Below are 27,476 nucleotides of genomic sequence, written 5' to 3' on the forward strand. Positions count from 1 at the left end.
TTTATTCAATCAACCGGCATAGTGTTTTCAAAATGTATTTCATAAGACACAAGGTTAAGATCACCATCTAAGCGCATGGTCAGATTTCAGGCGAAACAGGAATAAGGTCATATACAAATCTCTAAGACGATTACAAAACATTGGGTTGCACTTACACCATTTTCATCCAAATTCTTGTAGAAAAGTGAACATAACAGTATGGATTTGATTAGTAATTCTATTCTACTTTGATACAAAAATATTGGAATTATAATTAATTGGACAGTCAGAAGGGGCTTGGATTATTTGACCATACTGTATATGTACTATATATGTTATGGTCGATTCTCACTTGACCACGTAGCAAGGATGAGGTACACCTGCCCTCACCTTCAGAGTAGCTCTGTCTGCACTAATGCGCCTCAGGGTGTTTTTCTGATAGGCTGCGCTTCTTTTCTTCAGTGTGTCAGTGTCTGTGTTTGCGCCAAAACGGAAATCCCCTCGCCACGAGCCAGTGGTCAAGAAGGAATCATAGCGATCATCATTAAGCAGGGTCCCACAATGACTGAAGTCTGTAAAACTAGTGGGGCAGTAGGTCGTTGGGAAGACGGGGAGACTGGCGGTTGTTGAACGGTAAACGTAACTTTGCCGGCACAGTTTAAAATAAAACACCCCGATGATTAAAAGGAGGAAAAGGAAAGAAACGGTTGACAGAGCGATGATCAAATAGAGCGTTAGGTTATAGCTGTCCTGTGATTCATCAACAAACTCAAAAAGTTCATTTAAAACAGGCAGGCCATCCCCGATTACTATGCTGACTGTAGCAGTGGCGGAGAGAGATTCTGGCCCGTTGTCCGTTACCAAAACGACAACAGTCTGTTTCTGTTCCTCATCCTCCATGAATGGTCGCACTGTTCTGATTTCACCTGTGTGCAGACCCACCATAAACAGATTAGGTGTCGTTGCTCTGATTATTTTGTATGAAAGCCAGGCGTTGTGGCCAGAGTCTGCGTCCACAGCTACCACTTTAGTAACCAGGTACCCCTTGGGTGCTTCTATTGGCACCATATCTTCAGCGATGAACCTGTTGGACTGGACAGGATATAGGACTGCAGGTGTATTGTCATTTTGGTCCTTAATGAAAACGTGTATCGTGCAGGTAGCGGAGAGTGGGGGGTCGCCTCCATCTCGAGCGATCACCTTGATTTGGAAGTGAACTGACTGTTCATAATCGAAGAGGCGAGATGTGAATAGCTCCCCCGTGTCTGAGTTGATGGTGAGAAAAGAGAACACTTCTGAGTTTGTGTCCGTTGAGATTTGGAACAGCACTTTAGCATTAGGTCCATCGTCAGTGTCCTCCGCTTTCAGTTTCATGACAAACGTTCCAATTGGTTGGTTTTCCAAAATGTTGGCATTGTACTCGCTCTGCATAAAAGTCGGGGGGTTATCATTTATATCATTAACCACGATTGTTAGAACTTTTACACTGGAGAGTGAGGGGGAGCCTGCATCAGTGGCAGTGATTGTGATGTTGTACCCTGGCTGAAGCTCTCTGTCTAGTTTCCCGTCAGTCACTAACATGTAATAGTTTTTCACCTCTGAAACAAATTTAAATGGGACATTGTCTGGGATCGTACATGTGACTTGCCCACTGCTTCCAGTGTCTATGTCATAGATATTAATCAGAGCGACCATGGTACCTGGTTTAGAGTCTTCACCTATGTTGGCAGATGCTGACTTTATTTCTATCACAGGCTCATTGTCATTTACATCAATAACTTCAATTATAAGTTTACAGTGAGAGGCCTGACCACCGCCATCTTTAGCCTGAACATCTAACTCATGCGTACTAGCCTCCTCATAGTCAATAAGACCAACTACCCTTACTTCTCCAGTCAAGGGATTCATATCAATAACTCCTGCGACCTTGTCTGAAAGGTGACTGAAAGAGTACGTTATCTCCCCATAAACACCTTCATCCAAGTCCGTGGCGTTCAGTGTCAATATGACAGTCCCTACGGCAGAGTTTTCTGGCACAGACGCTTTGTAAACTCGTTGGCTAAAAACTGGGACATTGTCATTGGCATCCAAAACACGGACGTGTATAGAGGCGGTTCCTGATCTCACTGGATTACCCCCGTCAATTCCATTGATTTTCAGTAGATGTTCAGCCTTTGCCTCCCTGTCCAGGGGCTTTTTAAGAACAAGTTCCGGATAGGCATTGCCGTTTATTTGCGTGCTCATTTCCAGTGCAAAATGATCGTTCGGGCTCAGTTTATATTCACGTATTGAGTTGGTGCCCAGATCGGGGTCATGCGCGCTCTCCAATGGAAAGCGCCTCCCCAGAACTGTGGATTCGACTAAATCCAGATGTATGTCTCCAGCAGCAAAAACTGGGCTGTTGTCATTTATATCAGCAATGTCCAGAACTAAGCTGTGTGCTTGGAGGGGAGCCTCCAGTAAGAGCTGATACTGTAGGATGCAGACAGCTGCTTGCGCGCAGAGCTCCTCTCGGTCTATCCGCTGGCTGATCAAAAGATTGCCTGACGCAGTGTCCAGTTCACACAGCTGGCCGGTTCCTTCAGCAACAACCCGGGCGCGACGAGCGCCAAGCTCCGTCACTTTCAGCCCCAGATCCCGCGCAACATTCCCGATAACAGAGCCCCGCTGCATCTCCTCTGGAAGGACATAACGGACTTCTCCAAACGAAACACCAAAAAGGAGACTAAAGAATAAAAAACGCAGCCATCGTTTGAAGTTTTGTGGTGGGTCCATTATTAAACATGCCTTCAGAAACAAATGTACCGCCGACATCATGTAAATCCTACACGTTTACATCCGAATATGGAGCTGGAAATGCTGCTGTAACACAACGAGTCCCTGCTTCTGAACTGAGTTAATCATGCTCTATTAAGAAAGCTGTCGGCTTGGATCCCTCTCTCTATTCCCACTTCACCACTGCTCTCTCTCCGTCTCTCTTCTCTCGCTCTCTCTCTCGCTCACTCGCACACACAGTCCTCCCTCTCCAATACACACCCACGCAAGCACACACAGCCCGCGGCTCCAGCCCAATATTTCAGTTCCACTGACACAGATAAGGTGAGACACGCCATCCACAGAATCCATGAGTCAGATATTATAAAAGAGCGTCACCAAAAGACTGAGAGGATAATTACAACGGTGGACAATACAGCAATGAGATACGTGTGCATTATATTTATCATCTTGCACCACATGCAACCAAGGCAAGACCAGAACAAATTAGGCTATGCTGACTTAATATTACAATACAAGCTTAATAACATTGATGCAGAATAGACACAGTAAAAGCAACACCTGAATAATTTAATGCCGTTCTTTACAGAAGTTTCCCATGAATGCTTTATGCTTATTGTTTAATTACATTTTTACTAGTTTCATTTAACATTTCTCAGACAATGAATTAACTACAGTGCTCTACATCAACTGTAATATATGAATTTGCCTTGCATTGCGGAGAATATGGTCAAACTGCAACTGTGGATGTTTCACACTCTCCAGGCAAACCACACTGAGGAAGAGCAATGCATGCTGTATGGCTGTGAAAACCACCTCCCACCAGCAGAGGGCCTGCAACATTATACTTCATTCAAGTATGACGCTACTTCCTGTGTTGCTGAGAAAGATTCACAGTTGATCCAGCTCTAGAGAAATTACAGACTTTCCTCAGTGTCTGGTTTGAGAGTCACAGTCTTAAACAAATGGTCATATCTGCAATCTACAGGGTTGATTTTCTGCCTGCTTGATGTACTACAGGGCACTACACACACAAACAACTAACACAACACAATGTTTTGTTTTCCCACAGGCCATTGCCTTACAGCAGTGTATATAATAGTCAAACACATATTGTGCAATAGCATGTTCATGATATCTCATTATTCACTTGACTGTATATTCTTCAATCAACACTGCACATGCACAAAGAAGCTCTGAATGAAGAGTAGCATATTAAATGTCCAATACTATGAAGCAGTGAATGCAAACTGAAAAGCTCCAGGTCAACGATGAATTGCATCTAACATTACATTACAATTTTTCTGGTGTGTGATAAATATACAAGATAGATATGAGAGCTTGAAAATGAAAGTTAAATATGAAAAATATCACATTTTCTAAATGAACTCAAATTAAGGACCAGAGAAAGTATTAGAAAAGGATGACTCAAATGTGGAAGGGCTCTGAAAATACATTTTACCACATCTTGTGTCCAGTTCGGATTTTCTATTAAAGAGGAAGTAATTGTAATCTCTTTTTGTTGAGTAAGATCTTTCAGCACCATGGACTGAATACAGTACTCTCTCTCCCTCTGTTATGAACTGAAGTTCCCACTTCTTGGTATATGTTTCATGACCTCTACACCAGAAACAACATCCTTATCACCAACCCTTCATTAAAGAATGCTACTGTTATCATTGAAAATCCAATAAAATGTTAAGTGACAAATAAAAAGTACTGGAATTATTGTGTAGCTGTAAAAACAATAATGCTACTGTTTGTATGGACAGTTATTAAACATCAAGCCAAAAAATTGTCTGCCAAATTATTTATTTTAAAGGGCAAAACCCATGAATTACTCCAAATAGGGTAAAATTAAGAGAAGAGTCCGCAACTATAGTCTGGGTCTATTAAAAAACAAACAAATAATACACTAGTAAAACATTACCCACTCCAGAAAAGTGGGATACGGCAATGCCAAAAAAGCTAAATGGAAAATCTGTGTTTCAGCACCAAGGACAGAGGAAGAGAGCGGCACACGTCAGATTGTGTGTGTGTGTGAGTGCGTGTGTGAGTGAGTGAGAGTGAGAGATGGTTGGACACAGTGAGGGAGAATGCTGAGAACGTTTTACATTTAACACATCATGGACACATGATGTGAATCATGTTCCTACCTCAGGAGAACAATTTAAGTCTTCAAACGTATCAACAAAGTCAGAAGGACTTTTCCTCAGAGTCTGGTCAGCAGGCAGAGTGTTGTCATTGTAAGATGTCACGAACTTAAAGTCACTGGTTCTTGAACCTGTTGTCAGGTAGGCATCATAATTGTAAGTGCTGCGTAAAGTTCCTGTGCCATCAACATCTGCGTAATTAGGAGGGAGATAAGCGCTGGGGATGGCGACAGCTCCGTCAAACAACATTCTGGGCTTTCTCCTGCGACAAAACCTCACACCCAGGATGATGATGATGAAGGTCAGGAAAAAGGTGGAGACAGAGACCAGTGCTATGATCAGGTAAGAGGTCAGTTTTGAATTCTTCTCATCATAGGAAATGTCCTTCAGCTCTGGCACCTCAGCTAAGTTATCAGAAATAAGTAAATACATGGAGCAGGTGGCAGACATAGAGGGCTGTCCGTTATCTTTCACCGCCACAATAAGGTTCTGTTTCATGCTGTCAGATTCAGAAATGTCCCGCTGTGTCCTGATCTCTCCGCTGTGGACACCAATAGTGAAAAGTCCCGGATCAGTGGATTTTACTATATGATAGGACAGCCAGGCATTCTGTCCGGAGTCTGCGTCCACCGCGATCACTTTGGACACCAGAGAGCCTCCGTGTGCAGCTTTGGGGACCAGCTCGGTCATGAAGGAGTTGCCCTCCGGGGCGGGGTACAGTATCTGAGGAGAGTTGTCGTTCACATCCGATATGAAGACGCTGACGGTCACGTTGCTGCTGAGCGGAGGAGAACCGTTGTCTCTGGCCATCACGTGGACTTTGAAGCTCCTGAACTGTTCATAATCAAACGACCTCACAGCGTGGATCACCCCCGTGTCTCCGTTAACTGATACATAGGAGGACACCAAGGCACCGTTCACCTCACCAGGTAACAGAGAATAAACTACTGTTCCGTTTTGTCTCCAGTCGGGGTCTCGAGCAGTAACGGAACATAAAGTAGAGCCAGGTTTGTTATTTTCAGTCACATATGCGCTGTAGGACTGTTCCTCAAACACAGGTGGGTTGTCGTTGATGTCAGCGACAGATAACTGAACAGTTTTAGAGGAGGACAGAGGTGGAGAGCCCTCGTCAGTGGCAGTGATTGTAATGTTGTAATCTGACACTAGTTCACGGTCCAGTTGTCCTGTGGTCACCAGAGAATAATAGTTTTTAATAGAGGGAACTAACTTAAAAGGGACATTTTGCTGAATGGAGCAGCGAACCTGTTTGTTACTCTGAGAGTCTCTGTCCTGCACGTTAATGATGCCCACCTCTGTACCACGTGGGGTGTCTTCTGGTATGGGGTTGGTCAGTGATTTCAAATTAACAACAGGGGCGTTATCATTCACATCAGTGACAGATATTATCACCTTAGCATAAGATGAAAGCCCTAGCCCATCTTTCGCTTTAACGCGTATTTCAAATGAAGTAGTACTTTCATAGTCAACAGCACCGATTACTCTAATATCACCCAATTTACGGTCAATACTAAATATCTTCTTTACATCTTCAGTAACATGTCCAAAGTCATAAGTCACATCTCCATTCACTCCCTCATCTGCATCAGTTGCGCTCACTGTGACCACCACCGTATCTAGAGGAGAGTTTTCACGCAGACTGGCTTTATAAACTGCCTGGCTAAACACTGGGGCGTTATCATTAGCATCCAGCACAGTGACGTGTATGACTACGGTACCTGATCTCTGAGGAGAGCCACCATCTAGAGCTGTAAGGAGCAGATTCATGTCCCCTTGTTTTTCACGATCAAGCTCTTTATCAAGAACAAGCTCGAGTGTGTTTCCACTTGAAGCTAAAATGAAATTATCATTCTTCTTCAAGCTGTATTGTTGAACTGATTTCTGTCCTACATCCGCATCGTGCGCCTCCTCTATCACAAAGCGAGCTCCTCTGACTGCAGACTCTCGTATTTCTATATTGATAATTTCTTCGTTAAACTGCGGTGAGTTATCATTAATATCCTGAATGTGGAGACTAATCCGATGGAGCTCGAGTGGATTCTCCAGGACAAGCTCGTGTTTCAGGATGCACGAAGCCTTTTCGCCACAAAGCCCCTCGCGGTCGATCCTGTCTGCAACAACCAGGTCTCCGTTGTTCAGGTTGATGTCACAATAACGTTCGTCAGTCCCGTCGGTGTCAATGCGAGCTCTTCTGATAGACAGCGCACCCGTTTGCAGCCCGAGATCCTTGGCTATATTACCAATAACCGATCCTCGCTTCATCTCCTCCGGGAAAGAATAGCTCATGTCTCCGTATGCGAGTTGCGAAAAAAGAAGGAGGAAATATACGAAGCGCGGCTGAAACCAGATCATCTTCAAATCCATTGTAAACCATAAGTTACTGAGTTTAAAATTAAGCGAACAAAGACAGTCCAACCTTCTAACACGAACCACCGCGGTTGACTGTGCGTATGGAGAGCACAAGAATGCGTGTACACACCAATGGCTGGGGAATTCAACTCTCTTAAGCTTGGTGTATAGCGCCACCGTGAGTTAGACTAGAAAAAAACACAGAGAAACAAAAGCTACGCCTCTGTATAAGTTTAGCTTGCTGGATATTACTGTAATAAAGTTCTTACTATATATGTTTCTTGTTTTGTCACTGTAAGGATCCAGTTTATGTTCAGTCATGACTTCATTCCTTCACACTGTCAACCAAAACATAGCTGCTTGCAGGTAATCAATATAAATATTAATAACAGACAGAAACCCAGTCAATTCATATGAAAATAAACTCAGGGAGAACAGCTGTTACGAAAATCACTGCACACCAGAAACAACTAAATATCTGAGTTACCTAAAAGGGCAACTCCCTCATTCTTTCAGGAGGACCTAAGACCACCTGTTTGAAACCGTGAGTGTGTTTTAATGAGCAAAGTGACTCATTTTCAGCTAAATCAGAGCCTGAGAAGAAAATGTGTTATTAGTCTCAGCTTAATATCAAGTTTGGCACTTCACAGTGAGAACACACTGGATAAAATACACATGATTCACATGACCAGGAATTTAAGTCATATATACACAGCATGTCGTTGAGCAAGCACAGTCTCTGCAGACCTATCCATGTGAGAGACACCAAAGTCCAGACTGACACTTTTTTTTTATCTACAAATTTGTATCTTCTTTATTTTGCACTAACTGTGGTAAAGCTATTAGCTAATATGAACAAAACCATCAGGAACAAAACACTGATTAATATGTAATATTGGACTGATTTAAATTGTGAAACACTACATATGTATTTTATATCATTCATCATGACTATATATAGGTTTTCATTCAGTCAGTATATCAATAAAACTTACTACCATAGGCTTAAGTGTAAGACCAGGGTAAAATGTATATGAATTTATGTTGCAGGCACAGAGAGGGAGGTAGAAAGGAGACAGCGGAGGGGGAGAGAGAGAGAGAGAGTAGTGATTATAGGATCAGCACTCAGTCATATTAACCATTGAGATAAAACAAACAGCAGAAGTTTTACACGAAGGACACATAACAAAAACACCAACCAACATATTTTGAGAAAAATAGGGAGATTCCCTCCTCATGATTGACATCAAAAGTGAGCACTCACATCTTTCAGCAGCCTGAATTTACTCCCCAAACATCACCATTCAAATGCCAGTCTAACCAAGGTGTGCACAGAAAAAAAAGACTCTAATATGGTAGTTGTTGCTGAGACCAACTGTCCACTCTGACTGGTGTCAGACCAACACGGCTTTTCAAACAGCAATCACTGTAAACCAAACTATGAAACAACAAAAAGAAACCTATTATAAACTTGAAAAAACTGTTTTATTTAAAGGTCAAAATACTGATGAGAGGTATTTCTTAATAATTGACTAAAGATTACATAAGAAACACGACAATTAAGTAATAAGTCAGCAAATATATAAAGCTGAAAAACACAGTTAAAAAACCTTTCCACAGCAAATTAAATATAGCATATTTAACCATCCAGGAAAATGAGCTTAGGCTCTGTCAAAAAAGTAAAGGAGTAATGGATAAAGAGGCCTAAACAATGAATAAGGAAATCAGTGTTTCAGCACCAAGGACAGAGGAAGAGAGCAGCAACAGTCAGAGAGTGAGTAAGTGAGTGAGTGAGTGAGTTAAAGAGAGAAAGAGAGAGAGAGAGAGAATACTAAAACATGTTTTACGTTTAACACATCACGGACACATGATAAGAATCATGTTCCTACCTCAGGAGAATCATTTAAGTCCCCAAACGCATCAGCAAAGTCAGACGGACTTTTCCTCAGAGTCTGGTCAGCAGGCAGAGTGTTGTCATTGTAAGACGTCACGAACTTAAAGTCACTGGTTCGAGAACCTGTTGTCAGGTAGGCGTCATAGTTATAAGTGCTGCGTAAAGTTCCTGTGCCGTTAACATCTGCGTAATTAGGAGGGAGATAAGCGCTGGGGATGGTGACAGCTCCGTCAAACAACATTCTGGGCTTTCTCCTGCGACAAAACCTTACACCCAGGATGATGATGATAAAGGTCAGGAAAAAGGTGGAGACAGAGACCAGCGCTATGATCAGGTAGGAGGTCAGTTTTGAATTCTTCTCATCATAAGAAATGTCCTTCAGCTCTGGCACCTCAGCCAAGTTATCAGAAATAAGTAAATACATGGAACAGGTGGCAGACAGAGAGGGCTGTCCGTTATCTTTCACCGCCACAATAAGGTTCTGTTTCATGCTGTCAGTTTCAGAAATGTCCCGCTGTGTCCTGATCTCTCCGCTGTGGACACCAATAGTGAAAAGTCCCGGATCAGTGGATTTGACTATCTGATAGGACAGCCAGGCATTCTGTCCGGAGTCCGCGTCCACTGCGATCACTTTGGACACCAGAGAGCCTCCGTGTGCAGCTTTGGGGACCAGCTCGGTCATGAAGGAGTTGCCCTCCGGGGCAGGGTACAGTATCTGAGGAGAGTTGTCGTTCACATCCAATATGAAGACGCTGACGGTCACGTTGCTGCTGAGCGGAGGAGAACCGTTGTCTCTGGCCATCACGTGGACTTTAAAGCTACGGAACTGTTCATAATCAAAAGACCTCACAGCGTGGATCACCCCCGTGTCTCCGTTAACTGATAGATAGGAAGACACCGAGGCACCGTTCACCTCACCAGGTAACAGAGAATAAACCACTGTACCGTTTTGTCTCCAGTCGGGGTCTCGAGCAGTAACAGAACATAACGTGGAGCCAGGTTTGTTATTTTCAGTCACATATGCGCTGTAGGACTGTTCCTCAAACACAGGTGGATTGTCGTTGATGTCAGCTACAGATAACTGAAGAGTTTTAGAGGAGGACAGAGGTGAAGAGCCCTCGTCAGTGGCAGTGATTGTAATGTTGTAATCTGACACTAGTTCACGGTCCAGTTGTCCTGTGGTCACCAGAGAATAATAGTTTTTAATCGAAGGAACTAACTTAAAAGGGACATTTTGCTGAATGAAGCAGCGAACCTGTTTGTTACTCTCAGAGTCTCTGTCCTGCACGTTAATGATGCCCACCTCTGTACCACGTGGGGTGTCTTCTGGTATGGGGTTGGTCAGTGATTTCAAATTAACAACAGGGGCGTTATCATTCACATCAGTGACAGATATTATCACCTTAGCATAAGATGAAAGCCCTAGCCCATCTTTCGCTTTAACGCGTATTTCAAACGAAGTAGTACTTTCATAGTCAACAGCACCGATTACTCTAATATCACCCGATTTACGGTCAATACTAAATATCTTCTTTACATCTTCAGTAACGTGTCCAAAGTCATAAGTCACGTCTCCATTCACTCCCTCATCTGCATCATTTGCGCTCACTGTGACCACCACAGTATCTAGAGGAGAGTTTTCAGGCAGACTGGCTTTATAAACTGCCTGGCTAAACACTGGGGCGTTATCATTAGCATCCAGCACAGTGACGTGTATGGCTACGGTACCTGATCTCTGATGAGAGCCACCATCTAGAGCTGTAAGGAGCAGATTCATGTCCCCTTGTTTTTCACGATCAAGCTCTTTATCAATAACAAGCTCGATTGTGTTTCCACTAGCAGCTAAAATGAAATAATCATTCTTCTTGAGGCTGTATTGTTGAACTGAATTCTGTCCTACATCCGCATCGTGCGCCTCCTCTATCACAAATCGAGCTCCCTTGACAGCCGACTCCTGAATTTCTATACTGATCATTTCTTCGTTAAACTGCGGTGAGTTATCATTAATATCCTGAATGTGGAGACTAATTCGGTGGAGCTCGAGTGGATTCTCAAGCACAAGCTCGTGTTTCAGAATGCACGAAGCCTTTTTGCCACAAAGCCCCTCGCGGTCGATCCTTTCAGCAACAACCATGTCTCCGTTGTTCAGGTTGATGTCACAATAACGTTCGTCAGTCCCGTCGGTGTCAATGCGAGCTCTTCTGATAGACAGCGCACCCGTTTGTAGCCCGATTTCCTTGGCTATATTCCCAATTACCGATCCTCGCTTCATCTCCTCAGGGAAAGAATAGCTCATGTCTCCGTATGCGAGATGCGAAAAATGAAGGAGGAAAAAGACGAAGCGCGGCTGAAACCAGATCATCTTCGAATCCATTGGAAACCATAAGTTACTGAGTTGAAAATTAAAGCGAACAAAGACAGTCCAACCTCCAACACGAACAACTGCGGGTGACTGTGCGTATGGAGAGCACAAGAATGCATGAATACACCGATTGGCTGGGGAATGCAACTCTCTTAAGCTTGGTGTATAGCGCCACCGTGAGATAGAGTAGGAAAAAAACACTGACAGAAACAAAAGCTACGCCTCAACATGAGTTTAGCTTGTTGGTTATTACTGTTAAAAGTTCTCACTATATATGCGTAATGTTTTTTTTACTGTTAGGATCCAGTTTATGTTCAGTCATGACTTCATTCCTTCACACCGTCAACCAAAACATAGCTGGATGCAGCCGATCAATATAAATAATGATTACAGTCAGAAACCCAGTCAATTCACATGGAAATAAACTCAGGGAGAACAGCTGTTACGAGACTCACTGCACACCAGAAACAACTAAATATCTGAGATATCTAAAAGGGCAAATCTGTCATTCTTTCAGGAGGACCTAAGATCACCTGTTTGAAACCGTGAGTTTGTTTTAATGACCAAGGTGACTCATCTTCAGCAAAATCACAGCCTGAGAAGAAAATGTGTTATTGGTCTCAGTTTGAGATCCAGTTTGGCACTTCACAGTGAAAACACACTGGATAAAATATACACGATTCACATGACAATGAATAAAAGTCAAACAATCACAGCTCGTTGTTGACCAAAGACAGTCACTGCAGACCTATCCATGTGAGAGACACCACCGTCCAGACTGACAAACTTGTTTTTTTCTTTTCAAATATGTATAATCTTTATTTTGCACTAACTGGGGTCACAACATTAGCTTATGCAAACCAAACCATCAGGAACCAAACACTGTTTAATAAGGGACTGGTTTCAAATATGAAACACTACATATACAAATTATGTCATTCATATTGTCTATATATAGGTTTTCAGTCAGTCGGTATATCAATACAACATACTTTCAAGGGCTATATAGTGCGGGACCAGGGTAAAAGTGTACATGCATTTATGTTGCAGGCATGGAGAGAGAGGGAGAGGGAGAGAGAGAGAGAGAGACAGAGAGAGACAGAGAGAGACAGAGAGAGAGAGAGAGATGGTTGTTAATTATAGGATCTGCACTCAGTCATCATAGCTATTAACCATTGCGATTAACAACCACTAGAAGTTCTACATGCAGGACACCTATGAAAAACAGAAACCAACTTTTTTTGAGGAAAATAGGTAGATTCCCTCCTGATGATTAACATGAAAAGTGAGCAGTCACATCTTTCAGCAGCCTGACTCCAGCACTACCCAAATGATCACCATTCAAACACCAGTCTCACACAGCTCTACCCAGAAAAAAGAGTATCCTGTAAGTTAGTTCTTGCTGAGACAAACTGTCCCATCTGACCAGTCTCACACACACACAGCTTTTCAAACAGCAATCACTGTAAACTAAATTATAACACACCATAAAGAAACTTATTATAAACTGGAAAAAACTAAAGTACATAACAATCATCTGTCCTACAACTAAGATTATAGTTTACAGAATATATATTTGACTTTCAGAAACAGAAGGCAGAGGTAGGTCATGTCAGACTCTGTGATCGCAAACTAGTAATAAAAAATGACAACATAAAAAAAAATCATGGCAACCAAAATTAAACAGAAGAGTTGGTCACTTTTCGACAGGTGAGTGTGTGACCGAGATGCATTTCCTCTTGAGCTTTAAGTCAGTCATTGAAAAAGGGGATTTTTAAGTTGAATCATTTCAATTATGTTATTTCTAATTTCAATGAGCTGAATGACAAATCAAAATTAAAATCTTTCTCAGAGAAGGAGATATAACATTTTGATGCCCAATATGCATTAAGATGCCGCAAATCTGTGGGACAGTGAATGACCTAGATCCTAGATACACAAGAAAGAGACAGCGAGACAGAAACAGAGAGATAATATATATGGCAGAAAGTATGGCCTCAGAATGTGTAAACTCTGCCACAGTAATGATAACTTTGTACTGTAGACGTACTTTATCAATGAGAGAAAACATATGGAATGTAACTTGCATGTGCATAATCTGTCAGAGGTCATCACTGAATCTCAGTCACCTCCTCTATGGTCCATGCAGCTGATCAGTGGTACAGAGGCTAATGTTACAAATATGTAAGTGATGATTTGAAAATTCAACAGTAAAATATCCTCTCTGACTGTCCCGTTTCGAAATCGCTTAAAAAGTTGAACAAAATAATATTATAGTGGATATTTGCATTGGCTATCTATCTGTTATTTCTGAATGATATACTTAAAATTACATCAATTACAGGACAATAAAGTGTAGTCAGCAAATATATATTTTTGGTCTTCAAAACGCTAGTTAAATTATTTTTCATTGTAAATTTAATATGAAATATTTCCCCATCGAGGAAAATTAGCTTAGGCTCTGTCAAAAAAAAAAAAAAAGAGAGAACGTTCAAGGCCTAAACAATGCGTCAATAAATCTGTGTTTCAGCACCAAGGACAGAGGAAGAGAGCAGCAACAATCAGCTTGAGTGAATGAGAGAGTGAGCGAGAGAGAGTCAACACTGAAAAGGTTTTACACATCAGGGACACACGATATGAATCATGTTCCTACCTCAGGAGAATCATTTAAGTCCCCAAAGGCATCAGCAAAGTCAGAGGGACTTTTCCTCAGAGTCTGGTCAGCAGGCAGAGTGTTGTCATTGTAAGATGTCACGAACTTAAAGTCACTGGTTCGAGAACCTGTTGTCAGGTAGGCGTCATAATTGTAAGTGCTGCGTAAAGTTCCTGTGCCATCAACATCTGCGTAATTAGGAGGGAGATAAGCGCTGGGGATGGCGACAGCTCCGTCAAACAACATTCTGGGCTTTCTCCTGCGACAAAACCTCACACCCAGGATGATGATGATGAAGGTCAGGAAAAAGGTGGAGACAGAGACCAGCGCTATGATCAGGTAAGAAGTCAGTTTTGAATTCTTCTCATCATAAGAAATGTCCTTCAGCTCTGGCACCTCGGCCAAGTTATCAGAAATAAGTAAATACATGGAACAGGTGGCAGACAGAGAGGGCTGTCCGTTATCTTTCACCGCCACAATAAGGTTCTGTTTCATGCTGTCAGATTCAGAAATGTCCCGCTGTGTCCTGATCTCTCCGCTGTGGACACCAATAGTGAAAAGTCCCGGATCAGTGGATTTGACTATTTGATAGGACAGCCAGGCGTTCTGTCCGGAGTCCGCGTCCACCGCGATCACTTTGGACACCAGAGACCCTCCGTGTGCAGCTTTGGGGACCAGCTCGGTCATGAAGGAGTTGTCCTCCGGGGCGGGGTACAGTATCTGAGGAGAGTTGTCGTTCACATCCGATATGAAGACACTGACGGTCACGTTGCTGCTGAGCGGAGGAGAACCGTTGTCTCTGGCCATCACGTGGACTTTAAAGCGCCTGAACTGTTCATAATCAAACGACCTCACCGCGTGGATCACCCCCGTGTCTCCGTTAACTGATACATAGGAGGACACCAAGGCACCGTTCACCTCACCAGGTAACAGAGAATAAACCACTGTGCCGTTTTGTCTCCAGTCGGGGTCTCGAGCAGTAACGGAACATAAAGTGGAGCCAGGTTTGTTATTTTCAGTCACATATGCGCTGTAGGACTGTTCCTCAAACACAGGTGGGTTGTCGTTGATGTCAGCGACAGATAACTGAACAGTTTTAGAGGAGGACAGAGGTGGAGAGCCCTCGTCAGTGGCAGTGATTGTAATGTTGTAATCTGACACTAGTTCACGGTCCAGTTGTCCTGTGGTCACCAGAGAATAATAGTTTTTAATAGAGGGAACTAACTTAAAAGGGACATTTTGCTGAATGGAGCAGCGAACCTGTTTGTTACTCTCAGAGTCTCTGTCCTGCACGTTAATGATGCCCACCTCTGTACCACGTGGGGTGTCTTCTGGTATGGGGTTGGTCAGTGATTTCAAATTAACAACAGGGGCGTTATCATTCACATCAGTGACAGATATTATCACCTTAGCATAAGATGAAAGCCCTAGCCCATCTTTCGCTTTAACGCGTATTTCAAATGAAGTAGTACTTTCATAGTCAACAGCACCGATTACTCTAATATCACCCGATTTACGGTCAATACTAAATATTTTCTCCACATCTTCAGTAACGTGTCCAAAGTCATAAGTCACGTCTCCATTCACTCCCTCATCTGCATCAGTCGCGCTCACTGTGTCCACCACCGTATCTAGAGGAGAGTTTTCACGCAGACTGGCTTTATAAACAGCCTGGCTAAATACTGGGGCGTTATCATTAGCATCCAGCACATTGACATGTATGACTACGGTACCTGATCTCTGAGGAGAGCCACCATCTAGAGCTGTAAGAAGCAGATTCATGTCCCCTTGTTTTTCACGATCAAGCTCTTTATCAAGAACAAGCTCGAGTGTGTTTCCACTTGCAGCTAAAATGAAATTATCATTCTTCTTGAGGCTGTATTGTTGAACTGAATTCTGTCCTACATCCGCGTCGTACGCCTCCTCTATCACAAAACGCGCTCCCTTGTAAGCCGACTCTCGTATTTCTATATTGATAATTTCTTCTTTAAACTGGGGCGAGTTATCATTAATATCCTGAATGTGGAGATTAATCCGATGGAGCTCGAGTGGATTCTCCAGCACAAGCTCGTGTTTTAGGATGCACGAAGCCTTTTCGCCACAAAGCCCCTCGCGGTCGATCCTGTCTGCAACAACCAGGTCTCCGTGGTTTAGGTTGATGTCACAATAATGTTCGTCAGTCCCGTCGGTGTCAATGCGAGCTCTTCTGATAGACAGCGCACCCGTTTGCAGCCCGAGGTCCTTGGCTATATTCCCAATAACCGATCCTCGCTTCATCTCCTCCGGGAAAGAATAGCTCATGTCTCCGTATGCGAGATGCGAAAAATGAAGGAGGAAAAAGACGAAGCGCGGCTGAAACCAGATCATCATCGAATCCATTGGAAACCATAAGTTACTGAGTTGAAAATTAAGCGAACAAAGGCAGTCCAACCTCCAACACGAACCACTGCGGTTGACTGTGCGTATGGCGAGCACAAGAATGCAGGAATACACCAATAGCTGGGGAATGCAACTCTCTTAAGCTTGGTGTATAGCGCCACCGTGAGTTAGACTTGGAAAAAAAACACTTAGAGAAACAAATGCTACGCCTCAATATGAGTTAAGTTTGCTGGTTATTACTGTTATAAAGTTCTGACTTTATACGCGTAATATTTTGTTACTGTTAGGACCCAGTTTATGTTGTGTCATGACTTCATTTCTTCACACCGTCAACCAAAACATAGCTGCTTGCAGGTTATCAATATACATATTAGTAACAGGCAGAATTCCACTCAATTCACATGAAAATAAACTCAGGGAGAACAACTGTTACGAAAATCAGTGTACACCAGAAACAACTAAATATCTGAGTAACCTAAAAGGGCAAACAGGACCTGAGATCATCTGTTTGAAACCTTGAGTGTGTTTTAAAGAGCAAGGTGACTCATATTCAGCTAAATCACAGCCTGAGAAGAAAATGTGTCATTGATCTCAGTTTAAGATCCAGTTTGGCACTTCACAGTGAAAACACACTGGATAAAATACACACGATTCACATGTCAATGAATAAAAGTCAAAGAATCACAGCTCGTTGTAGACCAAACACAGTCACTGCAGACCTATCCATGTGGCAGACACAACAGTCCAGACTGACAAACTTATTTTTTTCTCCCCAAATTTGTATTCTCTTTTGCATTAAATGTGATCACACCATTAAGTAGTACAAACCAAACCGTCCAGAACAAAACAGTTATTAATAAGGGACTGGATACAATTATGAAACACTAGATATACAAGTTATGTCATTCATCTAGTTTAATATAGGTTTTCAGTCAGTCGGTATATCAATAAAACGTACTTTCATGGTTTATAGTGTAGGACCAGGGTAAATATGTACATGAATGTATGTTGCGAGCATGGAAAGAGAGAGAGAGAGAGAGAGAGAGAGAGAGAGAGAGAGAGAGAGAGAGAGAGAGAGAGAGAGAGAGAGAGAGAGAGAGAGAGATGGTTCTTAATTATAGGATCTGCACTCAGTCATCATAGCTATTAACCATTGAGATTAACAACCAATAGCATCGCTACACCTAAGCCATACAGCAACCAATATGTTTTGAGGTAAAATAGGTTGATTCTATGATGATTGACATGAAAAGTGAGCAGTCTCATCTTTCAGCAGCCTGATTCCAGCACCACCCAAATGATCACCATTCAAACACCAGTCTCACACAGCTCTACCCAGAAAAAAGAGTATCCTGTAAGTTAGTTCTTGCTGAGACAAACTGTCCCATCTGACCAGTCTCACACCAACACAGCTTTTCAAACAGCAATCACTGTAAACTAAATTATAACACACCATAAAGAAACTTATTATAAACTGGAAAAAACTAAAGTACATAACAATCATCTGTCCTACAACTAAGATTATAGTTACAAAATATATATTTGACTGTCAGAAACAGAAGGCAGAGGTAGGTCATGTCAGACTCTCTGATCACAAGCTAGCAATAGAAAAGGACGGCATTTAAAAAAAATCATGGCAACCAAAATGAAACAGAAGAGGTGGTCATAGTTCGACAGGTGAGTGTTAGACAGAGAGGCATTTCCTCATAAACTTTAAGTCAATCATTGAAACAGTTTTTTTTAAGTTGAACCATTTAAAGTATGTTATTGCTAATTTCAATGAGCTGAATGACAAATCAAATATATAAATCTTTCTCAGAGAAGGAGATATGACATATTAATGCCCAATGCATTAAGATGCCACAACCTGTGTGACAGTGAATGACCTAGATGCTAGATACACAAGAAAGAGACAGAGAGAACATATGGCAGAAAGTATGGCCTCAGAGAGTGTATACTCTGCCACAATAATGATAAGTTTGTACTGTAGAAGTACTTTATCAATGGGAGAAAACTTATGGAATGTAACTTGCATTTGCATAATCTGTCAGAGTTCATCACTGAATCTCAGTCACATCCTCTATGGTCCATGCAGCTGATCAGTGCTACAGAGGTTAATGTTACAAATATGTAAGTGATGATTGGAAAATTGAACAGTCAAATATCATCTCTGAATGTCCTGTTTCGAACTCACTTAAATTGTTGAACAAAAAATATTATAGTGGATATTTGCATTGGCTATCTATCTGTTATTTCTGAATGATATACTTAAAATTGCATCAATGACAGGACAATCAGGAAGTCACAAATATATTTTTGGTCTTCAAAACGTGAAATTCTATTTCATGGTGAATTTAATATGAAATATTTTCGCATCCAGGCATATGATCTTAGGCTCTGTCAAAAAAAAAAAAAGTGAGAGTTCAGGGCCTAAACAATACGTTAATAAATCTGTCTTTCAACACAAAGGACAGCGGAAGAGAGCAGCAACTATCAGCTTGAGTGAATGAGAGAGAGAGTCAACACTGAAAAGGTTTTACACATCATGGACACATGATATGAATCGTGTTCCTACCTCAGGAGAATCATTTAAGTCCCCAAACGCATCAGCAAAGTCAGACGGACTTTTCCTCAGAGTCTGGTCAGCAGGCAGAGTGTTGTCATTGTAAGATGTCACGAACTTAAAGTCACTGGTTCGAGAACCTGTTGTCAGGTAGGCGTCATAATTGTAAGTGCTGCGTAAAGTTCCTGTGCCGTCAACATCCGCGTAATTAGGAGCGAGGTAAGCGCTGGGGATGGCGACAGCTCCGTCAAACAACATTCTGGGCTTTCTCCTGCGACAAAACCTCACACCCAGGATGATGATGATGAAGGTCAGGAAAAAGGTGGAGACAGAGACCAGCGCTATGATCAGGTAGGAGGTCAGTTTTGAATTCTTCTCATCATAAGAAATGTCCTTCAACTCTGGCACCTCAGCCAAGTTATCAGAAATAAGTAAATACATGGAACAGGTGGCAGACAGAGAGGGCTCTCCGTTATCTTTCACCGCCACAATAAGGTTCTGTTTCATGCTGTCTGATTCAGAAATGTCCCGCTGTGTCCTGATCTCTCCGCTGTGGACACCAATAGTGAAAAGTCCCGGATCAGTGGATTTAACTATTTGGTAGGACAGCCAGGCGTTCTGTCCGGAGTCCGCGTCCACCGCGATCACTTTGGACACCAGAGAGCCTCCGTGTGCAGCTTTGGGGACCAGCTCGGTCATGAAGGAGTTGCCCTCCGGGGCGGGGTACAGTATCTGAGGAGAGTTGTCGTTCACATCCGATATGAAGACACTGACGGTCACGTTGCTGCTGAGAGGAGGAGAACCGTTGTCTCTGGCCATCACGTGGACTTTAAAGCTCCTGAACTGTTCATAATCGAACGACCTCACAGCGTGGATCACCCCCGTGTCTCCGTTAACTGACAGATAGGAGGAAACCGAGGCACCGTTCACCTCACCAGGTAACAGAGAATAAACCACTGTGCCGTTTTGTCTCCAGTCGGGGTCTCGAGCAGTAACGGAACATAACGTGGAGCCAGGTTTGTTATTTTCAGTCACATATGCGCTGTAGGACTGTTCCTCAAACACAGGAGGGTTGTCGTTGATGTCAGCTACAAATAACTGAACGGTTTTGGAGGAGGACAGAGGTGGAGAGCCCTCGTCAGTGGCAGTGATTGTAATGTTGTAATCTGAAACTAGTTCACGGTCCAGTTCTCCTGTGGTCACCAGAGAATAATAGTTTTTAATAGAGGGAACTAACTTAAAAGGGACATTTTGCTGAATGGAGCAGCGAACCTTCTGGTTACTATCGGAATCTTCATCCTGCACGTTAATGATGCCCACCTCAGTACCAGGTGACACGTTCTCAGGTACTGCATTTATCAGAGATTTCATAAAGATTACAGGGACGTTGTCATTCACATCGGTTACATCAATATTTACTTTTGTGTAAGACGATAATCCTAAACCATCCTTTGCTTTAATGCGCAGATCATATGATGTAACAGTTTCATAGTCAATTGCACCATTTACTGTTATTTTGCCATTTTTGCGATCAATACTAAAAACCTTCTTCACATCTTCAGTGACATGTCCAAAGTCATAAGTCACATCTCCATTCACTCCCTCATCTGCATCAGTTGCCCTCACTGTGACCACCACAGTATCCAGAGGAGAGTTTTCAGGCAGACTGGCTTTATAAAGGGCCTGGCTAAAAACTGGGGCGTTATCATTAGCATCCAGCACAGTGACGTGTATGACTACGGTACCTGATCTCTGAGGAGAGCCACCATCTAGAGCTGTAAGGAGCAGATTCATGTCCCCTTGTTTTTCACGATCAAGCTCTTTATCAAGAACAAGCTCAAGTGTGTTTCCACTGGTAGCCAAAATGAAATTATCATTCTTCTTCAAGCTGTATTGTTGAACTGAATTTTGACCTACGTCTGCATCGTGCGCCTCCTCTATCAAAAAGCGAGCTCCCTTGACAGCCGACTCGTGAATTTCAATATTGATAATTTCTTCGTTAAACTGCGGTGAGTTATCATTAATATCCTGAACGTGTAGACTGAATGGATGCAGCTCCAGAGGATTCTCCAGAACGAGATCGCGCTTTATGACACACGACAGCTTTTCTCCACAAAGCTCCTCTCGGTCGATCCTGTCGGAAACAATCAAGTCCCCAGTAGCGAGATTGATGTCACAATATCGTTTGCGATTTCCGGCGGCGTCAACACGGGCATTTCTGGAAGAGAGTTTGTTCACGTCCAGGTTGAGATCCTTCGCTATATTCCCAATATGCGATCCGCGCTTCAGCTCCTCTTGCAGCGAGTAGCTCACGTCCCCGTTCACGGCTTGCCAGAGCAGGAGCAACACAAAGCAGTTCATCTTGGGCCCCATCATGAAAATGCGTTTGTTACAGAAAACCACGACCGTCTGATTTAGACTCCAACAATGGTTGAATATAACAGATATAATAAAATCCACAGCAGATCACAGTCAGGCTTCTGCCGATCCTTCCTGAGACCAGAAGCAACCAAAAATCTGCCTCTTTATGGGTCTGTACAACAGAGGGTGGACACGTTTCATGTAGATTAGTGAAGAGCGACACCATGAGTGGGTATGAAGCAATGACACACTGCACACACGTATAATAACAGGAATAGTAAAAGCAATAACACTATTTGGAATAAAAATGGTATAGCTTAATGTTAAAAACAGATTAAATCAATTAATTTACAAATCAATTCATTATTTTAAGACAAAATAAACTATGTATCTAAATAAATAGTAATTCTTATAATTGTAAATGAGATGTACAATTAAATTTGGCACATTAAAGCCAATTTAGAAAGGAATGTATAAAGCCAATATTGTACATTTTCAAAAGCCCAGACTCCAAAATATTTGTCATGCAGACAGTGTTTACTGTCTCTGACAGACTAAATGTTGATGGGCATACAGGAAGACAACATAAATAAAACACATTGTTGCGATCCATCATAGTAAACTAAAAGAGAGATATAAACCGAGAAAAGTCTTTACGAATCAAACTATTTTCCTTGAAAGAAATGCTCCATGAGACAACACCTAACTGAAATGTATTAGGCTCCAGAGAAAGAAACAGAGAGATAAGGAATGAGAGACTGCAGGTGAGAAGGATGTTTGACTTATCCTGCTTTAATTAAAGCATGTAAACAAACGACTACAGCTCAGTGTACCCAACTGCATAAAGAAAGAGACACCAAATGACTTACTCCTCTTTACCAAACCAGATAACATCAAAATCCATTAAACCGCAACATTAAAGCCCTTTTAATAGATGCATAACCAGTTTAGCTCCCTTCAAGGTGCAAGACGATCCAACACAACATGTCCTCAAAAATTGCAGTCATTTAAAATAAAAACAAAGCCGAGGCTCCCCAGGTTTGTAAAGGTAAAGTACCACAGTGTTAGATTTTCAGTCGATCTCAAACTGAAATAAAATCTATCAATTACAACCTGAAAGTTGTCCGTAAGATATGATCCCAAACACACAAACCTGACTCTGTCTAACTTTACCAATATTGTAAAAAACCTTCTTTCCATGACAACTTATTTGCAATATTCATTTTATGATGAGCTAGTTTTGATTGGTCAGCTCTTAGATCTTAATGAAAAGTTGGCATGAGACTTACTGAAAACTTAACTGTAAAGTATGATTCATTAAGAATGAAAGAAATAATTAAAAAAGTAAGTAAAAAATAAAGAAAGGACAAAATAAAAAACACATATCTATTTATAAGGTACTCTCATTTTATACATGTGTTGAAGTTCGTTAAAAATCGTCATCATCAGGAAAGACTCCTGGACATCTCAATTACAATCTGATCAGGAACCCATTTTTCTAAGTGAAACTGTAAAGAAAACATTTGAGCAATAAAGAATGGAAAAGACGGGTAAACTACTCCCACCAAAACTCAACATGAGAAGAGTAAAGTTCAGCACCAAGGACAGTGACAAATAACTGAAACTCCAGGTGAGCAAAACAAAAAGAAACCGGCAGACACACCAGTTATGTATAAAGAGAAAGACCAGTTATGGGGATGAAAAAAGATACGAAAAGAGACCAACAATCTCTTAGAAGACCATGATATTGGCATTACCTGCACACTACTGGAAGAACTCTTGAAAAATGCCAACAGTACCAACAAACATTACTTTTGTCATGCTCCACAATGCATCACCGTGCTCAGATTTAGAAACCAGTTTTATACCGAATTAAAACTGAATGCTGTAGTCATCACAGTTTGAAAATCGCAATTTTGCACAAAAATGAAACACTTGAGTCAAAATTACCATTTCAGTGGCGAATACAAAACTGACATAGGATATCTCACATCTCTTCCTACCTCAGGAGAAGAACCACAGTCTCCAAACGCATCATCAAAGTCAGAAGGACTTTTCCTCAGAGTCTGGTCAGCAGGCAGAGTGTTGTCATTGTACGATGTCACAAACTTAAAGTCACTGGTCCTGGAACCTGTTGTCAGGTAGGCGTCATAGTTATAGGTGCTGCGTAAAGTTCCTGTGCCGTCAACATCTGCGTAATTAGGAGGGAGATAAGCACTGGGGATGGCGACAGCTCCGTCAAACAACAATCTGGGCTTTCTCCTGCGACAAAACCTCACACCCAGGATGATGATGATGAAGGTCAGGAAAAAGGTGGAGACAGAGACCAGCGCTATGATCAGGTAAGAGGTCAGTTTTGAATTCTTCTCATCATAAGAAATGTCCTTCAGCTCTGGCACCTCAACCAAGTTATCAGAAATAAGTAAATACATGGAGCAGGTGGCAGACAGAGAGGGCTGTCCGTTATCTTTCACCGCCACAATAAGGTTCTGTTTCATGCTGTCAGACTCAGCAATGTCCCGCTGTGTCCTGATCTCCCCACTGTGGACACCAATAGTGAAAAGTCCCGGATCAGTGGATTTGACTATATGATAGGACAGCCAGGCGTTCTGTCCGGAGTCCGCGTCCACCGCGATCACTTTGGACACCAGAGAGCCTCCGTGTGCAGCTTTGGGGACCAGCTCGGTCATGAAGGAGTTGCCCTCCGGGGCGGGGTACAGTATCTGAGGAGAGTTGTCGTTCACATCCGATATGAAGATGCTGACGGTCACGTTGCTGCTGAGCGGAGGAGAACCGTTGTCTCTGGCCATCACGTGGACTTTAAAGCTCCTGAACTGTTCATAATCAAACGACCTCACAGCGTGGATCACCCCCGTGTCTCCGTTAACTGACAGATAGGAGGACACCGAGGCACCGTTCACCTCACCAGGTAACAGAGAATAAACCACTGTGCCGTTTTGTCGCCAGTCGGGGTCTCGAGCAGTAACGGAACATAAAGTGGAGCCAGGTTTGTTATTTTCAGTCACATATGCGCTGTAGGACTGTTCCTCAAACACAGGTGGGTTGTCGTTGATGTCAGCTACAGATAACTGAACAGTTTCAGAGGAGGACAGAGGTGAAGAACCCTCGTCAGTGGCAGTGATAGTAATGTTGTAATCTGACACTAGTTCACGGTCCAGTTCTCCTGTGGTCACCAGAGAATAATAGTTTTTAATCGAAGGAACTAATTTAAAAGGGACATTTTGCTGAATGGAGCAGCGAACCTTCTGGTTACTATCGGAATCTGCATCCAGCACGTTAATGATGCCCACCTCAGTACCAGGTGACACGTTCTCAGGTACTGCATTTATCAGAGATTTCATATAGATTACAGGGATGTTGTCATTCACATCGGTTACATCAATGTTTACTTTTGTGTAAGACGATAATCCTAAACCATCCTTTGCTTTAATGCGCAGATCATATGATGTAACAGATTCATAGTCAATTGCACCATTTACTGTTATTTTGCCATTTTTGCGATCAATACTAAAAACCTTCTTCACATCTTCAGTAACGTGTCCAAAGTCATAAGTCACATCTCCATTCACTCCCTCATCTGCATCAGTCGCGCTCACTGTGACCACCACAGTATCCAGAGGAGAGTTTTCAGGCAGACTGGCTTTATAAAGGGCCTGGCTAAAAACTGGGGCGTTATCATTAGCATCCAGCACATTGACATGTATGACTACGGTACCTGATCTCTGAGGAGAGCCACCATCTAGAGCTGTAAGGAGCAGATTCATGTCCCCTTGTTTTTCACGATCAAGCTCTTTATCAAGAACAAGCTCGAGTGTGTTTCTATTAGAAGCCAGGATGAAATTATCATTCTTCTTCAAGCTGTATTGTTGAACTGAATTTTGACCTACGTCTGCATCGTGCGCCTCCTCTATCACAAAGCGAGCTCCCCTGTCCGCCGACTCTCGAATTTCAATATTGATAATTTCTTCATTAAACTGCGGTGAGTTATCATTAATATCCTGAACGTGTAGACTGAATGGATGTAGCTCCAGAGGATTCTCCAGAACGAGATCGCGCTTTATGACACACGACAGCTTTTCTCCACAAAGCTCCTCTCGGTCGATCCTGTCGGAAACAATCAAGTCCCCAGTAGCGAGATTGATGTCACAATATCGTTTGCGATTTCCTGCGGCGTCAACACGAGCATTTCTAGAAGACAGTTTGTTCACGTCCAGGTTGAGATCCTTCGCTATATTCCCAATATGCGATCTGCGCTTCAGCTCCTCTTGCAGCGAGTAGCTCACGTCTCCGTTCACGGCTTGCCAGAGCAGGAGCAACACAAAGCAGCTCATCTTGGGCCCCATCATGAAAATGCGTTTGTTACAGAAAACCACGACCGTCTGATTTAGACTCCAACAATGGTTGAATATAACAAACAGAATAAAATCCACAGCAGTTCACCGTCAGGCTCCTGCCGATGCTTCCTGAGACCAGAAGCAACCAAAAATCTGCCCCTTTATTGGTCTGTACGACAGAGGGTGGACACGTTTCATGTAGATTAGTGAAGAGCGACACCATGAGTGGGTATGAAGCAATGACACACTGCACACACGTATACGAATAGTAAAAGCAATAACACTATTAGGAATAAAAATGGTACAGCTTAATGTTAAAAACAGATTAAATCAATTCATGTAGAATTCAATTCATTATTTTAAGACAAAATAAACTATGTGTCTAAATAAATAGTAATTCATATAATTGTAAATGAGACGTACAAATAAATGTGGCACATTAAAGCTATTTTAGAAAGGAATGTAAAAAGCCAATATTGTAGATTTTGAAAAGCCCAGACTCCAAAATATTTGTCATACAGACAGTGTTTACTGTCTCTGACAGACTAAAATGTTGATGGACATACAGGAAGATAACATAAATAAAGCAGATTGTTGCGATCCATCATAGTAAACTAAAAGAGAGATATAAACAGAGAGAAGTCATTACCAATCAAACAATTTTCCTGGAAAGAAATGCTCCATGAGACAATACCTAACTGAAATGTAATAGGCCCCTGACAAAGAAACAGAGAGATAAGGAAAGAGAGACTGCAGGTGAGAAGGATGTTTGACTTATCCTCCTATGATTAGATCATGGAAACAAACGACTGCACCTCGGTGTACCCCAATGCAAAAAGAAAGAGACACCAAATGACTTACGCCTCTTTACCAAACCAGCAAACATCAAAATCCATTAAACCGCAACATTAAAGCCCTTATAATAGATGCATAACCAGTTTAGCTCCCTTCAAGGTGCAAGACCATACAACACAACAAGTCCTCAAAAATTGCAGCAATTTATAATAAAAACAAAGCCGAGGTTCTCCAGGTTTGTCAAGGTAAAGAACAACAGTGTTACATTTTCAATGGATCTCATACTGAAATGAAAAAATCAATTACAACCTGAAAGTTGTCCGTCAGATATGATCAGCAAATACACACCTAATAGTAAACCTTGACTCTGTCTAACATTACCAATATTGTAAAAAACATTCATTCCATGAGAACTTATTTGTAATATTCATTTTATGATGAGCTAGTTTTGATTGGTCAGCTCTTAGATCCAAATGATAATGGAATGATACTTACTGAAAACGTAACTGCAAAGGATAATTCATTAAGAATGAAAGAAAGAATTTAAAAATTAATTAAAAAATAAAGAAAGGACAAAAGAAAATACACATTTCTATTCATAAGGTACTCTCATTTTACACATGTGTTGAAGTTTGTTAAAAATCAACGACATGAGGAAAGACTCCTGACACCTCCCTTACAATCTGATCAGGAACACATTTGTCTAGATGAAACTGTAATGGAAAACATTTGAGCAATGAAAAAGGGAAAGACGGTTAAACTACTCCCACCAATACTCAACAGAAGAAGATTAAAGTTCAGCACCAAGGACAGTGACAAATAACTGAAACTCCAGCTCAG

General features: G+C 42.1%; 6 protein-coding genes across 9 annotated transcripts in view; all 6 read right to left on the minus strand.

Annotated features, from left to right (window-relative positions):
• Positions 1–2,796, minus strand: part of LOC128445525 (protocadherin gamma-A2) — a 3,056-nt gene extending 260 nt beyond the window's left edge. Inside the window, exon 1 of the mRNA XM_053428279.1 lies at positions 1–2,796. This exon is cut by the window's left edge and continues 260 nt beyond it. Within this exon, the coding sequence (XP_053284254.1) occupies positions 328–2,796 (2,469 nt within the window). The 3' untranslated portion in view covers positions 1–327.
• Positions 1–27,476, minus strand: part of LOC128445521 (protocadherin gamma-A4) — a 248,766-nt gene that overhangs the window by 159,697 nt on the left and 61,593 nt on the right. Inside the window, exon 1 of one of the 4 annotated variants that reach the window (XM_053428276.1) lies at positions 23,490–25,965. The exons of the other annotated variants lie outside the window; for them this stretch is intronic. Coding sequence (XP_053284251.1) covers positions 23,490–25,853 — 2,364 coding nt within the window. The 5' untranslated portion in view covers positions 25,854–25,965. Of the gene's footprint in view, positions 1–23,489; positions 25,966–27,476 lie in introns of those variants that run through there. 4 annotated transcript variants of the gene reach the window in all.
• Positions 4,899–7,347, minus strand: LOC128445545 (protocadherin gamma-A12-like). Its single transcript, XM_053428300.1, has one exon. It carries the CDS (start codon positions 7,287–7,289, stop codon positions 4,899–4,901), a length of 2,391 nt encoding a protein of 796 aa, XP_053284275.1. The 5' UTR covers positions 7,290–7,347.
• LOC128445546 (protocadherin gamma-A12-like) lies at positions 9,152–11,606 on the minus strand. The gene has a single exon (XM_053428301.1). It carries the CDS (start codon positions 11,540–11,542, stop codon positions 9,152–9,154), a length of 2,391 nt encoding a protein of 796 aa, XP_053284276.1. The 5' UTR covers positions 11,543–11,606.
• On the minus strand, positions 14,172–16,609 carry LOC128445547 (protocadherin gamma-A12-like). Its single transcript, XM_053428302.1, has one exon. It carries the CDS (start codon positions 16,560–16,562, stop codon positions 14,172–14,174), a length of 2,391 nt encoding a protein of 796 aa, XP_053284277.1. The 5' UTR covers positions 16,563–16,609.
• Positions 19,099–21,608, minus strand: LOC128446329 (protocadherin gamma-A12-like). Its single transcript, XM_053429348.1, has one exon. The coding sequence runs from the start codon at positions 21,499–21,501 to the stop codon at positions 19,099–19,101; it is 2,403 nt and encodes an 800-aa protein (XP_053285323.1). The 5' UTR covers positions 21,502–21,608.

This window comes from Pleuronectes platessa, chromosome 8 (assembly GCF_947347685.1).
Source record: "Pleuronectes platessa chromosome 8, fPlePla1.1, whole genome shotgun sequence".
Classification (NCBI taxonomy): domain Eukaryota; kingdom Metazoa; phylum Chordata; class Actinopteri; order Pleuronectiformes; family Pleuronectidae; genus Pleuronectes; species Pleuronectes platessa.

Excerpts from the sequence above, each read along its gene's own strand:
- LOC128445546 (XM_053428301.1), bottom strand. The coding sequence starts at position 11,542 with ATGGATTCGAAGATGATCTGGTTTCAGCCGCGCTTCGTCTTTTTCCTC.
- LOC128445545 (XM_053428300.1), bottom strand. The coding sequence starts at position 7,289 with ATGGATTTGAAGATGATCTGGTTTCAGCCGCGCTTCGTATATTTCCTC.
- LOC128445547 (XM_053428302.1), bottom strand. The coding sequence starts at position 16,562 with ATGGATTCGATGATGATCTGGTTTCAGCCGCGCTTCGTCTTTTTCCTC.
- LOC128446329 (XM_053429348.1), bottom strand. The coding sequence starts at position 21,501 with ATGATGGGGCCCAAGATGAACTGCTTTGTGTTGCTCCTGCTCTGGCAA.